The sequence below is a fragment of the Balaenoptera acutorostrata genome, chromosome 8 (assembly GCF_949987535.1).
Source record: "Balaenoptera acutorostrata chromosome 8, mBalAcu1.1, whole genome shotgun sequence".
In the NCBI taxonomy this organism is placed as follows: domain Eukaryota; kingdom Metazoa; phylum Chordata; class Mammalia; order Artiodactyla; family Balaenopteridae; genus Balaenoptera; species Balaenoptera acutorostrata.
Window position 1 is genome coordinate 10,971,971 of NC_080071.1, and position 16,529 is coordinate 10,988,499.

A 16,529-nucleotide genomic window follows, 5' to 3' on the forward strand; every position below is an offset into this window, starting at 1 on the left:
TCAAATTTTAACTAGAAATTAAATAGCTTGTCTGTTTTAGTTGCAGGGTGATAAGTGGTGAAATCAAGATTTGAAACTCTGATCCAGATTCAGGGAGAGGGCTGCTACTTTGGTTAGATCACGAGGGTCCTGAGACACCTAAGAGTTAAAGTCAACTCTTGGGTGAGAGGAGGTGCATATAGAATCGGGGGATTTTGACTCCCAGGATACTCAGGCTGTCTGTTCAGCCCTCCCGTGATGGATTGAATTACCATTCTGTCCTCCATGACCCAGAACTGAGCGTGTGTTATACCACAGGTTAGATTCTGCCTCCTTAAAGCTTTGTAAGTCTGATCTGATGCAGACATTATTGTGAACATAAGTTACACTCCCTAGCACATCACCTTGGTTCTAAGGGATTCCTAGTTCTTGTTCTTGAAGTCCTTTTCAAGTCCTAAAAATATTTACATTGATTGACTCATTATAAACCTGCATATTATATTCCTCATGTGACAGAATTATAGCGTTGTAGGTGTTGTCTTTAGTGCTCCTCAAAAGGTCTCTACTCTCTCCAATTATACTACACTTTTTTGGATATGAGAATATAAGGCAAATTTCCTGACTATTAAACTCCCAAACCAAGTAAATTAGTTTGATCTTTTAAAATTTTAATTTATAGAAGGTATAACCATCTTAACCTATGTTTATAAGAATATTTTCTGAGTACTGTAATAGTTTCTCAGTGTAGGACAGACTACCTCTGGTATATGAAACTTGATTTGGGATACTCTGCTTTTAGAGGGAATTTAGTGGAAAGTGCTCAGGAATGGACAGCCATTCATTCTTCCAAAATTGGCATGGGAATGGATCCAGAACCTAAGAAAGGTTGAAGCAATTGGGATATAATTTTAGCTTAGACGTCTGTAGGTAGAAGAGTAAGCTGTTCAGTGTGTTTTGGCTCAAAGTGGAAGAAAAAATGCATTTATTGTGTGCATTTATGGAGGCACAAGTAGGTTAGATGGCAGATGTTACAGGAAAATATATTTCTTAAGAATTTCATTAATATGAACTCTCCAAAGCAAGCCAATTGGATGTAGTGTTATGGGGGATACGCAAGTAATATACAGTTTAGTTAAGGTGATAAAATGTATCCTGGACAATTAACTCCAGAGTAAGGTAAGTATGACTTGTCTACATAGGTAAATGTTTTTGAATGAATGTTAATACCTGAGAAATGTTAAGGGAGTGTTATGGGAGTTTAGAGGTGTGAGGACTTGCTTTGTTTGTGGGGAGGAGAGGTTATCAGGGAAGTTTTTATGGAAAAAGAATAGGATAGATGCTTACATTTCTTGAATGCCTTGCACGTGCTATGAAATACTCAATTGCGGAGTCAGGCATTTCTGATTCAAGTCAGAAATTGAAGCAGAGGGGACAGTATGAACACTGCTAACGTAAGTGCTTTTCAATTTTTTTGATGGCTAATTGTTGATGGTTCAGTTCAGTGATTCTCAAACTTTAATGTGCAAACCAAACTCCTGGGAATCTTGTTAAAATTCAGATTTTGACTCAGCAGGTCTGAGGTGGGACCTGATACTTACATTTCTTACAAGCTACCCATCAGTGCCAGTGCTGCTGACCTGTGGACCGCACTTTGAGTAGCAAGGGTTAAACAAGACACCTTAGAATGTCAGTACTCTAAGTGATTGGAAATGCTTCAGCAGAGACTGACTATCCAGCCGTCAAGGATTCTTATATTTAGACAGGGTTGAGTTAGATGGCCTCCTTCTTGATCAGCTGTTGATAACTTATGTTCTATGCAGGAGTATTTGGTGTGTTTTGAGAACTTGTACAAGGTTATGTCTATATACAGACACATCTGGTCACTGAAATTGCTCATTAGTGACCAATTTCTGCCAAGGGGAGACAGTTTAGTGATTGAAAGCACAGACTTTAGAGTCACTGAGGTGGATTCAAATTCCACCTCTATTACTTAACAGCTGTATGCCCTTGTGCAGATTATGGAACTTTTTTTTGAGCTGCTTTCTTATCTGTAAAATAGGGTAATACCACCTTCACTCTGTGAAGATAAAATGGAAGCAAATAATATAAAGTTCCTGGTCACCATAAGTGCTCATCAATTATTAGTTATTACGAACTCCTAACTGAATTTCCATATTTGAGTAGGCCTAAGAAAAAAAGGAACATGTTGTAGAATAAATCTTGCTTGTCTGTGAAGACACATTCTGACTTGTTGGGAACCCTTTTTGTAGAGTACATTTGTGATTTTTTAAAAAACAATATTTGGCAGCTCTTGTGAGGGCAGAGAAGAGATGTGACTCCAGGGTACCTAATTCCTCATGTAGAGTGTGTAGGGGGTTTGGGCATGTCAGAATAAAGATGGTTATAGCAGACTGAACCCAAAATCTTCAGAGATGAAAGCACTACTGTTTACAGTCTGATCTGAATTGCAAGAGGAGTGGGTACCTTAAAGAGCTATTATGTCCTTAATATGCAGAGATCCATGGTTCCCTATGTGCTATATACAAACAGAGATAGGCATTCCTTATAGAACAGGTAAGAAAGCTCCTTTCACAGTCCTTAGCAGAGTTAACACGCCAAATTACAGACTTTTTGATTTCCTCTAGTTTGCGTCACACTGCGGTATAAGTACAGTTGAGCGTTTGTTTCTCTCCTGTCACTATAGCATATGACAGTTGGGAAAAGGTGATACAGAGTGTGTTTTAGAAAGCTTGTTCCAGTTTGGAAGTTAGGAAGATTTGAATTAAAATGATTTTTCCCCTTTTTTTTACATTTCAGGACCTGTAGATGAGTACATGTTGCCATTTGAGGAGGAAATTGGCCAGCATCCCTCTCTTGAAGACATGCAGGAAGTTGTTGTGCATAAAAAAAAGAGGCCTGTTCTAAGAGATTATTGGCAGAAACATGCTGTAAGTTATACAGTTAGCTTTGCACTTGAATTTCCAATAAAAAATGTTTTTCAGAGGAATGATTGATATCGCTGCACATTTCTCTTTTTTTCTGAGGTGGTGGTCTTCATACAGGATATTCTGAACTAGAGTTCTAGAAACAACAGAATTAAGGCTTATGTATACTGGTGAGGGAGATGGTGAGGTCAGAGCCTTGGGGAGCTCAGCTCTGTGGTCTTGTGCAGATGAGTGTGCCCCCTGTTTGGAGATCTTCCCAGGGGAGGAATGCCTGGCTCTGAGCCTGTGGATAGTCGGGTAACCTTGCTGATCACCACCTTCCCAGGTCATTTAAGAAAGTGAAGCGCCCAGTTTTCACCTCTCCATGACAGTTTTTGCATTTTGATTTGGGACTGGATGATTTTCACGTTCTTAAGAACTTAAGAGACTAAGTAGGTGAAGGCTGGAACAAAATTGCCCTGGTTATTTTGGTTTAGATATAACTAGAAACATGGATAAAGCCAGGTAGAAAATCCTTAAGGTTGGCTTTCTAACCTTTTTTCCTACTTCAACTGCAAGGTAGAAATGCTGATATTAACTAAGAAAACAAAAATTGGTAAACTTCTTAAAGCCTTGGTTTTGAATCCAATTCAAAAGTTAGCATTTAAATTACCTGGTTTATGAACAATGGTCAGGGATTTTTGGAATTAAAAAAACAGTGCTCTGTGAAGACCTAGATGGGTAGGATTGGGTCAGGGAGAGGGAGGTCCAAGAGGGAGGGGCTATAGGTATACATAGAGCTGATTCACTTCACTGTGCAGCAGAAACTAACGTGACATTGTAAAGCAATATTATACGCCAATAAAAAAAAGAAAAAAATCACCTGCTGTGATAGTCCCAGTGCTCAGAAAAAATACTGACTTCTCTCAGTGCTTTTCTCCATGTGTCTGTGTATAATAGATACTCAAAAGTGAATGTTGACAAATAACAAACTTGGCTAATCTTGAAACTTTCTTTAACCCACAAAAATAGCAATTTCTTTGTGCGAGTTTTAGTCTATTTCCTAATAGAAAACAAAAACTGATGTGGTGTTTGAATGTGTTTTTCCTTTTTAGGGAATGGCAATGCTCTGTGAAACGATAGAAGAATGTTGGGATCACGATGCAGAAGCCAGGTTATCAGCTGGATGTGTAGGTGAAAGAATTACTCAGATGCAAAGACTAACAAATATCATTACCACAGAGGACATTGTAACAGTGGTCACGATGGTGACAAATGTTGACTTTCCTCCCAAAGAATCTAGTCTATGATGGTTGCACCATGTGTACACACTGAGAAACGGGACTCTGAACTGGAGCTGCTAACGAAACTGCTTACAGTTTATTTTCTGTGTGAAATGAGTAGGATGTCTCCTGGACATCTCAGAAAGAAGACCCTCATTTCAAAAGGTGGCTCTGGGAGACTTAATGGCATTGCCTGTAGCAGAGACATGAAGGACATGAGACTAAGAGAAAAGTTGCAAACTCTAAAAAAAAAGAAACTTTTGAAGAAGTGTACATGAAGAATGTGGCCCTCTCCAAATCAAGGATCTTTTTGGACCGGACCTGGCTAATCAAGTGTTTGAAAACTGACATCAGATTTCTTAATGTCTGTCCGAAGACGACACTAATTCCTTAAATGAACTACTGCTATTTTTTTTTTAAATCAAAAACTTTTCATTTCAGATTTTAAAAAGGGTAACTTGTTTTTATTGCATTTGCTGTTGTGTTTCTATAAATGACTATTGTAATGCCAATATGACACAGCTTGTGAATGTTTAGTGTGCTGCTGTTCTGTGTACATAAACAAAGTCATCTAAGTGGGGTACAGTAAAGAGGCTTCCAAGCATTACTTTAACCTCCCTCAACAAGGTATACCTCAGTTCCACGGTTGCTAAATTATAAAATTGAAAACACTAACAAAATTTGAATAATAAATTGACCCGTTTTGTAACAAGGTATTACAAATTCACTGTGTTATTTAAGAAAAAAGGTAAGCTATGCTTAGTGCCAACAGTAAGTGGCCATTCGTAAAGCAGTGTTTTAGCTTTTCTTGTGCTAGCTTGTGATTTAAGGAAAAAAAAGTGTTTTTTGAAATGAAAAAATGGTGTCTTTCCCCTCTTTCTCCCATGTTTTAAAGCTTCATCTTATATCCAGTTCCCAAAATATTGCATACTTACCTACATATTTTTCTAGGTGTGCTGTGCTTGGGGACTATTTGAAAATTTAAAGCATGATTTAAATTTTTTAAAGTGAGCTGTAACACTGGAAAGCTCTTCATTATTTTTAATTCTTTTAAAATAGATTTTTTTTTTCCTATTTATATATGTAAAATTGTAGTGTATTTCTTTTCACCAAACAGTGTGTGGGACATTCTTTATCACTGTTTTAGGATCGCCTCAGGAAGTGTCATTACCCAGAATTCCTCGCGCTCTGCTTTGAGACTTGTAACTGTCTCACTGTATTTCTGCTTGGTGCCGTCTTGTCAGAGTAATATTTGATGTCTGTCTGTGATACGCCAAGAACTATCCTAGGGTAGAGATTTAAGTTTCTAAGCACAGATTTCAGATGTTACTGCTTTAAAACAAATCAGGGATAACAAGTTAAACTTCTTATAACTTAAGATATGCAATGACATTTAGAGGTAACCAATGTTGATATAGGTAACATAGCTTAGCCTCCTCCCACGAATTGCTTTTACAACTAACCCTGATATTAGTTTAGGATGGTTCATGCCTTATCTTTGATAAGAAAATGGAATTGACGGTAGGTAGGTGCCAAAGTGCTTTTCAAAACAATATTACATTAGAATATAATTGGATTCTTTCTCAAATTTATAGGCCAAAGTAAAACATTAATTTCCTGAATTTCTGGATTACTGATGACCAACAAATAGCCAGTATTATGCTATGTACTTCTTTTGTCAGGTCATTTTAAAACCCATACATTAATTTTATAAAAGAATTTTTTACGTGTCACTATCAGGAGCTCACTGTGAATGTGTTGTCTTCAAATGGCTATTTAACCACACAGTACACTACATTTTACATAAAACATGCACTTAATCTCTGGGAATAATAAATTATATTATTTATAAATAATACATAGGTCAACAGACTCCTTAAGCAGGGAGGGAAAGAAGAGTAACAGCATTGTTGTCTGTGTGCCACACACCATACAGAACTTTGTGCTCTTGGTCACATAATGTACCCAAGGCTTTGTGGTATTTCTAAGAATTCCCATTTCAATGCTGAGTTCACCTTTATTTCAAAAAGTACTTGGTTTGGTTTTGCTTCCACTTGGAAACTGATTAAGAAGGGAAGATGGTGAGAATGTTCATACAGGAAAGCTGTTGGTCTCCTAAAGGCTAATTTCTACCTGTTGTGAACAGTCCTGTTTTTAACAGTTAAAAAAAAAAATCAAACCAAAAGAAAACAAAAGGGAATATTATGATGAATGTTTGGCTTATGTGAATCTTAGAGATAAATTTTATAAGACCACTTATTCACAAAATAAAGTTTTCTCTTCATGTTAGAAAAAATTTTTAGAAATCCTGGGTATTGTACTTAACTCTAGCTAACCAATTTTAAAACCTGTATCCTTTTGAGAATTACATTGACAGAAAAATACTTTTTATAAGCAGTAAAGTAAGAATGTTCCAGTGACTACCTGTCCTGATACCTAGTCTTGTTAAAACTTTCTTTTGCAGGGCATTTTCATGTTTGGTTTACAGTCAGTGTAAGTGGGCAAGTTAATAAAAACTTTGAGCTTAGGGATACTGAAAAAAAGAAAGATCAAAAAAAGAAAAATGATTTGTTTTGGGGTACACTGAGACCCCAGTAATTTTTTCCTCATGTGTATGGTGCTCCTTATGATTCGTCTTGTATTTTGCCTTTATGACACCCATCAGAACTGCTGCTCTAACTTATACTCTTTACCTTGCCCAGATCTCCGTGTAAGGAATGCTTTATGATCAACTGCCATAGGACTGATGGATTAACCAGTGTTTGGCTTTATTCGAAGTTTATGCCCTGCACAGCTCTTGTATGTATTTTAGATGCTAGGAAGTTTTTAGCATGTGATGTGTGATTCTTGTTTGAATGTTTATTACAGGTACCTTGTGAATTCCAGAACAGAGACTGTGCCTCACAATTGTTGGTCCCGTGAACTTGCACTATCCTTCATAGGTGATGTTTCGAAAATACAATCAGGAAAAAAAAAAGTTTAGAACTTAAAAATGAGTCATATATCATGAAACTAAAAAGAATCTCTTCTTCCCCCTTTCCTCACTCCTAGGTAACAGCTACATTTAAGTAAAATGCAGGTGGTAGGGGAAAAAAATCCTGGCCAGATGATAGTTCAGTGGAATAAACTGATTACTGTTTTAAAAAAATGCTTCACCACGGATATTTTCCAGTTTCTCTTTTTTACCTTTTTAAAATATTACTTTTTAGGAACATTTGGTATAATGTGCATAAAATTATTTACTGATTTATGGGCAAAATGATACAAGTAGCATCTTGATTGAACATCATTTACCTCAGATATTCAACCAGCAGTACATTTTTTATGCAGTCTCAACCCATATCCTATTTGTTACCTCTCAAAATATTGGTAAACAATTATTTTAGCTTTACTCTGTATTTCTTGTCAGTGTTTTGGGCACAGGTTGTTGTACTACTGTCAAATTGTACTTGCTATTTTTTCTGCAAGTATTTAACAAAAAGTTAAAAAAGAAAAAAAAAAAGTCCCATAAAACCCCACCTTGGGTAAGTGATTGTTAAATATTGTACAAATAAAATGTATGCTATCCCCATTCCATTCCCAAGTTAAATAAAAAAATAAATATGGTATGATTCGCATATGAAGTTTTTCTTTAGTTATACGTTCTTAAAGAGGGGAACAGTAGCTTTATAATTTATAGTGAGGCTCACACCTTGAGATTTGCAAGAATGGGGATAGGTGAAAGGGAGGTTTGTCAGTTGTGGCATTTCCCTCCTCTGTTGTGTCAGCAGATTGTATTTGCACTAAACTACATATATTGGTCCTGCCAATTTTAAGAGAGGCTAAATGGCCTTAGTTACCTTGGCTTTTCATACGGAGATTTTAAAAAAGTGGCTTAGGTAATAGACATCAAAGACATAAACTACTCTTCCCAACTATAACTAGTTTACCAGTTGAACAGAAGAATTCTGGTATTTTCACTTAGGGTAATCGGTAAGAGAGCTCACCAAGGAAGCTAACATTCATTTACATTTTTAGTGTTGCAAATTCCTTTGTTTATCCCGTGACTTTCGAAGACAGTGGGGGTGGAAGAGCCCTACCTTGTCACACTGAGCGTCACAGTCCACACCCATGGATTCTCAATTTTTTTAGGGTAAAGGTGAAGGAAAGGGCAACACTTAGGTTATGGTGGTTTGAAAGAACCTGTGTTGTCTTCTAAAACCAAATGAAAATGCAAACCATGGTGGAATCTGCAAGGAATCTCTACGGAAAGACCGAAACTGTTTCCACAGCGTTGTTCTGCAAAACAGATTCTTCAGACAGTTAATAGTATATAATCAACATATATAGCATTATGATGTGGTAAGTTTGGACCAACAGCTCTTAACTCCTCAGAGCCATTCACATGCATGTCCACAAAACTGGAAAGACTGTTTTTTTTCTTAATAAGATCCTGTTTTTGGTAGGGCACCTGGAGGGAATCACGTGAGTGAAAACTGCACTGATGGCGCTAACATTCCTCCCCACCTGGTTTTCAGTCTTTTGATTGTGCTGTTAACAGGCTACATTCCTCCTCTAGTAAATGAAAATATCTTTAAGCCATATTTGTTTCCATTATTCTCGAAAGCTTTTTACTAAGGCCTTTTCAGATTTGGTTTTCATTTTATTCATGATGGTTTAATTTAAGAGATGAAGTTAGTTTAAAAAATTTTAAGTATATTTAGCTTCTCTGTATTAGGGAATGTGGAAAGGGGAACATCAACATTCCTCTGAAAAAAATGCCCTTGAAATGTAGGCACATGCTTCATTTGTATGACCTCTGCTAACCTATTTTTTCTAGTGTGTTTCATAGCTCTTTCACTGATATTGATGGATTTTCTGTAAGGCAGGTGAGGGCTCTCAACCTTTTAGTGGCATCTTAAGCTGATAAAAATTTGCAATCTTCAAGCCAGTTCTTTGGGTGCTTTTATGGTCAGTGCCTTTAAGCAGAGGGTACTTCTCTAAACAGTTGAGAAGAAATTTTAAAGGGACAGTCTTAGCTCAAGTGCAAAATCCTTGCTTCTGGTAATAGTGATGCCACCATGGGAAGTATTTTTGCAAAATATCCCCTAAAACTCTGTAGACTATTGCATAGAACCAGGGTGCAAGCCTTGGCTTTCATAATACACTGCTGAAAAGTAAATGACAGTGATCTGAAAACTTAGAATGCCGGTATGCAAAGAACAGGTTGCAACTACTAAAGAGCTATTTTTATGCACAGAAATCTCATATTCCATTCTAAATGCAATACTTCTTAAAAACCAAGTAAATAGTTTTTTAGAGTATACTTTTAAAAATACATGGTAAGGAACACATTACTGAGTTTTGGTGTCAACGAAATGAGTTGAATTCCAGGGTCTGTCAATCCTCTGGACAGGGCCACTACTGTGTTAGTTTTCTCACCTGTAAACAACAGTAACTAAATATCATAAGGTCTTTGACAGTTAAAAGGATTACAAACTACACAAGGATAGGGAGTCTGTCTTTAGTAAACCTTCCATGAAAATAATAGACAATCAAATATTTTTGAATAAATGAAGTCACTAACACTTAACGAATGCTTACTAAATTTCACTTTAAACATATACCAGCATTAGTTCATGGATTCCTGATGCTTTGCCATTCCCACATTCCTCCCTCCTAGGGCTCCACATTTTGATACAAGCAGGTTTAGTTAGCACCGTCATACACTTTCCATTTTCTGTGGGGGTGGGGTCACAGGATCCCCTAAACTGCCTGTGTCAGAAAGACAAATGCTAGTCCCTAGAACAGGCCCCAGAATCTGCATTTTAAGACATGCTACAAAAGATTCTTCTGTAGATGGTATGAGTACCATATTTTAAGAAGCCCGGAAGAAAACATTCAAACTTTTTGCTTTTTTCTTCCATGTGAACCATCTTCTAGCCAAACTGATCAGTCTCCTGAACTAGAAGACCTGGGTCTGGGACAGAATCCCAAATTTCCATGAATACAGAAAAACTGCAGCACCTCCCAAAGGACCAAAAGATTACTCATTACGCCTCAACTCTTACCATTGTTTCTTTACTGCTTTGTTTAAGGTTTGTAAAAACATCTGGCTGCTGGGTTGAAGTGAACTCTTCAAATGTACCACATAAATACTTCACAAGTGTTAAATAAGCATATGATTCAATCCCTGAAATAGTCATATTTATTTTTTTGAACAGCTACCTGCAACATAATCTAAATTACTGGAATTATAAATCATGTAACTGCTCATGTGCCGTGATTCAAAGGCAAGGCGCAGCCATGATGCTACATGTGTTAACAGTCTCCCAAAAATACAAAAATACATTTTTATAAATATAAGAAAATGTAGTAACATATCTTGTTAAAGGACAACATTCTTTAGAGAAGTATGCCTGAAACTTCACAACTGAAGCCATGGTTATATTCATAACCAGCTTAGGGAGGATGTTGCCCACTGCCTAACATCTGTAGGACAGTTAGGGTATTTTTGCAAAGCATTCATAATTTGCGTATTATCCAAAAGTAGTTTCATCAGCTGGTACTCCCTCTGTGCATTTACTGATGTTCTTTCCATGGGCCTTATTAATTCTAATTGTTGTAAGTGTTCAAAGGCCTGAAAGATGAAAGAAATAGTTTAGGTTGAATAGGGGAAGTAAAGTAAACAACATTAACTCAGAGAACAGTTAGGATTTTGGTCAGTTGTGGAATAGAGTACCAGGAAACAAAACTTAATAGATATCAGTAAAGTTCAAAAACAACTCTCATCAACCTCATAAAAACTTCACACATCACACGAGGCAGTGTCAATATACAGTTATCCGTCCCTGCATCACTGAATATAAACAGGGCAAACTTAATTCAGTTTGTACAACATGGTTTTTGTTCCTAACCTCATTCTATGTCATATCTCCTCCTAGTACTTAAGTTAACAGTTTCCAGTTCTCTATAAAAACCTAAGATCTGATAAGACCAGTACTTTTTGACTAATTGCCTAGGTTACTCAAATTCGCCTTTACATTTTATTTCTACCTTTGTAAGACTTTGCTGTGTAAAAGTTTAATATAGCTGTAAAAAGAGAGGGAGGCAGGAAAGACCCGTAGGAGTACACCTGTTCAGCTAATCCTATAAATAAATGATTCAGCAGAGTGGTACGGGTATGGAGAAGACAGGCTCCTGTTTCCCTAAGAAGTCTGACAGAGACCACTACAACCTGTCAGAAAGTCCCTTTCTTTCATCTTCCCCACCTTAATAGGGCTCTTTACTGTCTGCTTCCTCTTACCTCTAACATTCATGTATTATGTCTTTTCTAACCATGTTTGTTAGGTATTTTATTAATGTATAAAAAAAAACCCATTAAATCATGACCTACTAACCATTAAATACTGATACACTGAAATAGATTATGAGCTTTCTATTCTTAAGCCTCATTGTGAAAAATACTGTTGGAATATATTCTTTATGTACTATAAAAATTCTTCTGATGAAAAGAGAAACAGTTCAGACATCATTAATTTCTGAAAAATGAGAAAATACCAGAGGCTGCAGGTACTGGCTGAATAAAACTGAGGAGATTTAAAATATTTCTAGGTAGCAAAATACTTTCTCATTTAATTAAAATGTAGAAATGAGCAGCTTCAAATTACTCATAAAAATTTAAGTGTTCAGCTAAACCTTTCCACTCATACAACTCCCACGAGCTATGACTATCAGACAAATATGGACATTAAGAAGGGAGGAAAAAACCAACCTCCAGTATTCTAAATATTTTTCCTATTGTTTTCAAGAAATGGCAATGCCCTGATCTCACATTTTTTGGTTGCTGTAAGAAATAAAATTCTGACTACTAATCTCTTATAAAGGATGCTAAAGAAGTTATGGGACCACTGCTTAAAAAAAATCAAAAAAGGTGTTTCTTCCCATAAAGTCCTCTAGAGCTGTGCTGTCCAATAGGTAACCTAGCTACACGGGGCTCTTGAGCATTTGAAATGTGGGACTCTGTTTTTAATTTTATTTAATTGTTATTAAGTTTAATTTAAAAACTAACACTTATAAAATCTGTATGTTTGAAACAATTTCATAATGTAAATCTACTTCAGCTAAATAATTTAAGGAATCTAAACAGCAATTATTTCCAATGAATAGTCAGTGAATTAAGATGTGCTTTAAATGTAAACACAGAATTTCAAAGATTTAACACAAAAGAAAATAAAAAACTTCATTAATAATTTTCTATATTGACTATAGATCAAAAGATTTTGGTACAGTAAATAAAATTTACTGTCCAAGTTAATTTCACCTTTTTTTTTTTTTTTAACTTTTTTGTTGCTACTAGAAAATCTAAAATTACATTATGTGGCTCATATTTCTGGTGGACAATGGTATGCCAGAATAAAGTTCCTCAAGTTTTAAAACTCATGCCTCACCCCTAACAAAACTTTCTCTGTATACCCTCACCAGCCAATGAGATTCTTTGTTTTCTTAATGACTCATTCGGTCTCTTTTTACTGCTGAGATTATAAAGCCAACCTTAGAGGTATAAAGGGATAGGGTTATGAATGTAACGAGTAGATCCTTTGCACGATGCCGGTTCTAGGAAGAGACAGTAGAGGGCAGTATACCCCCAAAACTGTAAAAAGAACTGGCTGCATTCTTCAGAATGATTCAAACATTTCATTTTTAGATTGATTTTTTTTTGGTCTGTTTTGAATAAAATTCCTATGATAATACCTAATGTTTCAAAATTAATGAAAGTGCAACTATGATATATACAATCAAATCAGATGTAAAAATAAGCCTTTAAAAATTAATATCTTACCTTCATGACAACAGGTTTCTCAAAATTATAAACAGAATGGGCCTTCCTTTGAACAAACTTCTGAAACTCTGGACAGAAAGCAATGACAGCATTAGTAGCTTCAAATAAGCAGTGGGGGTAGTAGTGTTAGAAAATATCAATGTCTCATCTCACCATTATAAACCATTTGAAAATTAAAGGGCTCCTCTTCATAGATGTCATTTAAATGTTTCATTGCTATGATAAGACAGATTTCCAAGACTGACAGACCTATAATAAAAGGGGAACAAACTATGAGGTATAGTTTATTTACTGATACATAAGATTGAAATAACTTTCCTCCAAATAGAAGGATAAAGTGAAAAATTATGGTTTTGAGGGGTGGAGGGAGGTCAAGACACCCCTCTAGGTTCAAATGTGTTTCAGTCACTATTATCTGAATAATCTTAAGAAAGTTACTCAACCTCCCTGAGCTCAGTTTTCATATATGTAAAATAGGATCTTTCTAAACTTCCAGAGATGGTACAAGGATTCGAGGCAATACTATCTAACACTTAACCACATAAATCAGAGCTGCAATTATGATACAACTTTAAAATTACATAGGGCCCTCGATTATTCAGAATCTCTAATCCCCTGGAAATTATATCTATTTTTTTTTTTTCCTGGAGAGGAGAAGTTTCATTAGATTCTCAAAAGGGATAGTGAACCCCAAATGGCTAAAAGCCAATGCTCTTCATTAGTACTTGGTGCAATGAGAACGCCTGCAATACAGTCTCAGCTGGATTTACAATGTAGCAAGGAAGGCAGTGCCTCGAGTTTCTTTCACTTTAAATGGAAGGAACAATACCTTTTAAAGGGCTGAGTTAAAGGACATATGGATATAAAAGTATTCTGTATATAAAATACTATACCCAATGTTAATTATAATTTTGAAAATCATACCATTACATAAACTCAAACATTTAAAAGACTACTAATTAAGCAGGTTTCTCACCATGTACAATATTTGCTTTAGAGTCCATGCTACACAGCTGGTTTGCCTCCATCAGATCTGCTGCAGTCATAAATGGGTGTGATGGTGTTACACGATTTAAAGCAAGCATCTAAGGAAATGCAGATCAGAAAAACAACTGCATATTTACTTAGGCACTTTGGAGATATTACTGAACAAAACTTCTTAATTCAGAGAGTTATGAAAGAGTTAATAGTAATGCTTGGGAAAGGTATTCTCATATTTAGCTTTATTAAAATACAGTATTTCAATTCATATGCCATGTAACTGTATAAATGTAAAGCATTAAAAAATTCTTGCTGCTCTCTCTACCCCTTTCCATTTGCATATATTGTTTGTTTACAGCTCCTCAAAAGAAAAATATTTTAAAAGGAGTAGGGTGAGAAGAGACCAAAAATAAGTAAGACTACTAATTAAAGCCTCAGACTAAACCAAACCAAAAAGGCAGAAGTGTGACTTGTAAAAACTTTCTTACCACCCAATCAACCAATCCAGGTTAGTCTTAAGTGATAGAAGTGAGCTACTTTATATTCAATTGTATTAAAAAGAAAAAAACAAAAACAAAATTATACCAAGAAACAACTCTCCTTGAAAGCAAGGACAAGTTGCCTCCATGTAGCAAGTTCTCTGTCCAATGACTAACAAAAACTTCTGCATTTGAAGATTTCTTTATTTGTAACTTTCCTAACATCTAAATTTTACTTAATTTTTTAAAAATTTATTTTTCATTGAAATATAATTGACTCAGCATTTAAATTTAGTCATATAAATAGGGTTAGCAGGTAAAAATGCATAACATCTCATTAAATTTGAATTCCAGGTAAACAATGAGTAATTTCTTAGTGTAAGTATATGCCATGTAATATGTGGGACATTAACACTAGAAACTTTTTTTTTTTTTTAATTATTTTATTGAAGCATAGTTGATTTACAATGTTGTGTTAATTTCTACTGTATAGCAAAGTGATTCAGTTATACATATATATACACTATTTTTCACTATGGTTTATCACAGGATATTGAATATAGTTCCCTGTGCTATACAGTGGGACCTTGTTGTTTATCCATTCTACCTATATTTTGCATCTGCTAATCTCATACTGCCAATCCATCCCTCCACCACCCCACTCTCACCCTTGGCAGCCACAAGTCTATTCTCTATGTCTGTGAGCCTGTTTCTGCTTCGTAGATAAGTTCATTTGTGTCATATTTTAGATTCCACATATAATTGATAGTATATGGTATTTGTCTTTCTCTTTCTGACTTACTTCATTTAGTATGATAATCTCTAGGTCCATCCATGTTGTTGCAAATGGCATTATTTCATTCTTTTTCTACGGCTGAGTAGTATTCCACTGTATATATGTACCACATCTTCTTTATCCATTCATCTATCAATGGACATTTAGGTTGTTTCCATGTCTTGGCTACTGTGAATAGTGCTGCTATGAACATACGGTTGCATGTATCTTTTTGAATTATAGGTTTGTCCAAATATATGCCCAGCAGTGGGATTACTGGATCACATGGCAAATCTATTTTAGTTTTTTGAAGAACCTCCATACTGTTTTCCATAGCAGCTGCACGAATTTACATTCCCACCAACATAGTTGCTGCACAAATTTACATTCCACACTCTCTCCAGCATTTGTTATTTGTAGACTTTTTAATGACGGCCATTCTGACTGGTGTGAGGTGGTACCTCACTGTAGTTTTGATTTGCATTTCTTTAATAATTAGCGATGTTGAACATCTTTTCATGTGCCCGTTACCATCTGTATGCCCTCTTTGGAGAAGTATCTATTTAGGTCTACTGCCTATTTTTCGATTGGGATTTTTAATTGTTGTTATTATTAAGTTGTATGATCTGTTTGTGTATTTTGGAAATTAAGCCCTTGTCTGTCACATCATTTGTAAATATTTTCTCCCAGTCCTTAGGTTTTCTTTTTGCTTTGTTTATGGGTTTCCTTTGCTGTACAAAAAAAAGTCTGTAAGTTTGATTACGTCCCATTTGTTTATTTTTGCTTTTATTTCTATTGCCTTGAACTCTCCCTTTTTTAACCAGGGCTCAGGGTGCTTAACTGAACAAAAAAGTTGGGTAATCCTTGTCCTTCATTCCCCATACTGGGAGGGATCCAGGTACCCAGTAGCTCCTTCCCTTTCTCTTATCTTTTCTTTTTCCTTTTATTATAAAATATTTTTGACATATAAAAAGGCAAGAGAATAATATAATGAATATCCATGACCACTTTCTCAGCTTACGAAATATAAACTTACAGAGTTGAAGCCCCTGTCTCTTGCCCTGGTTGGACTCTCTACTCCTCTCCATGCAAAAAAATCATGCAAGTTTTCATCCTTCTACTACATATCTTTGTATTCCTAGACAATACAGAGTAATTTTCAAGTTTTATATAAATACCATATTGTACTTAATGCTACTCTTTCTTCACTAAACATCTGTCATGAGAATTCATCTATGTCCAGATGTCAATTCTGGTCTATTCTTTTATTTTCTGTTATATTCCTTT

The 16,529-nt window shown here is 35.6% G+C and overlaps 2 protein-coding genes across 4 annotated transcripts in view; one reads left to right on the forward strand and one right to left on the reverse strand.

Annotated features, from left to right (window-relative positions):
• Window positions 1-7,789, forward strand: part of ACVR2A (activin A receptor type 2A) — an 86,447-nt gene extending 78,658 nt beyond the window's left edge. The window contains exons 10-11 of the mRNA XM_007183030.2: window positions 2,797-2,927; window positions 4,019-7,789. Of these exons, the coding sequence (XP_007183092.1) occupies window positions 2,797-2,927; window positions 4,019-4,213 (326 nt within the window). The 3' untranslated portion in view covers window positions 4,214-7,789. The remainder of the gene's footprint in view (window positions 1-2,796; window positions 2,928-4,018) is intronic.
• Window positions 7,790-10,355: 2,566 nt separating this feature from the next.
• The window catches only part of ORC4 (origin recognition complex subunit 4), a 98,803-nt gene continuing 92,629 nt past the window's right edge, over window positions 10,356-16,529 (reverse strand). For all 3 annotated transcript variants that reach the window (XM_057551964.1, XM_007183032.2, XM_007183031.2), the window contains 4 exons: window positions 13,984-14,092; window positions 13,161-13,256; window positions 13,008-13,075; window positions 10,356-10,805 (listed from right to left, as the gene is read on the reverse strand). In XM_057551964.1, the coding sequence (XP_057407947.1) occupies window positions 10,617-10,805; window positions 13,008-13,075; window positions 13,161-13,256; window positions 13,984-14,092 (462 nt within the window). In that variant the 3' untranslated portion in view covers window positions 10,356-10,616. The remainder of the gene's footprint in view (window positions 10,806-13,007; window positions 13,076-13,160; window positions 13,257-13,983; window positions 14,093-16,529) is intronic.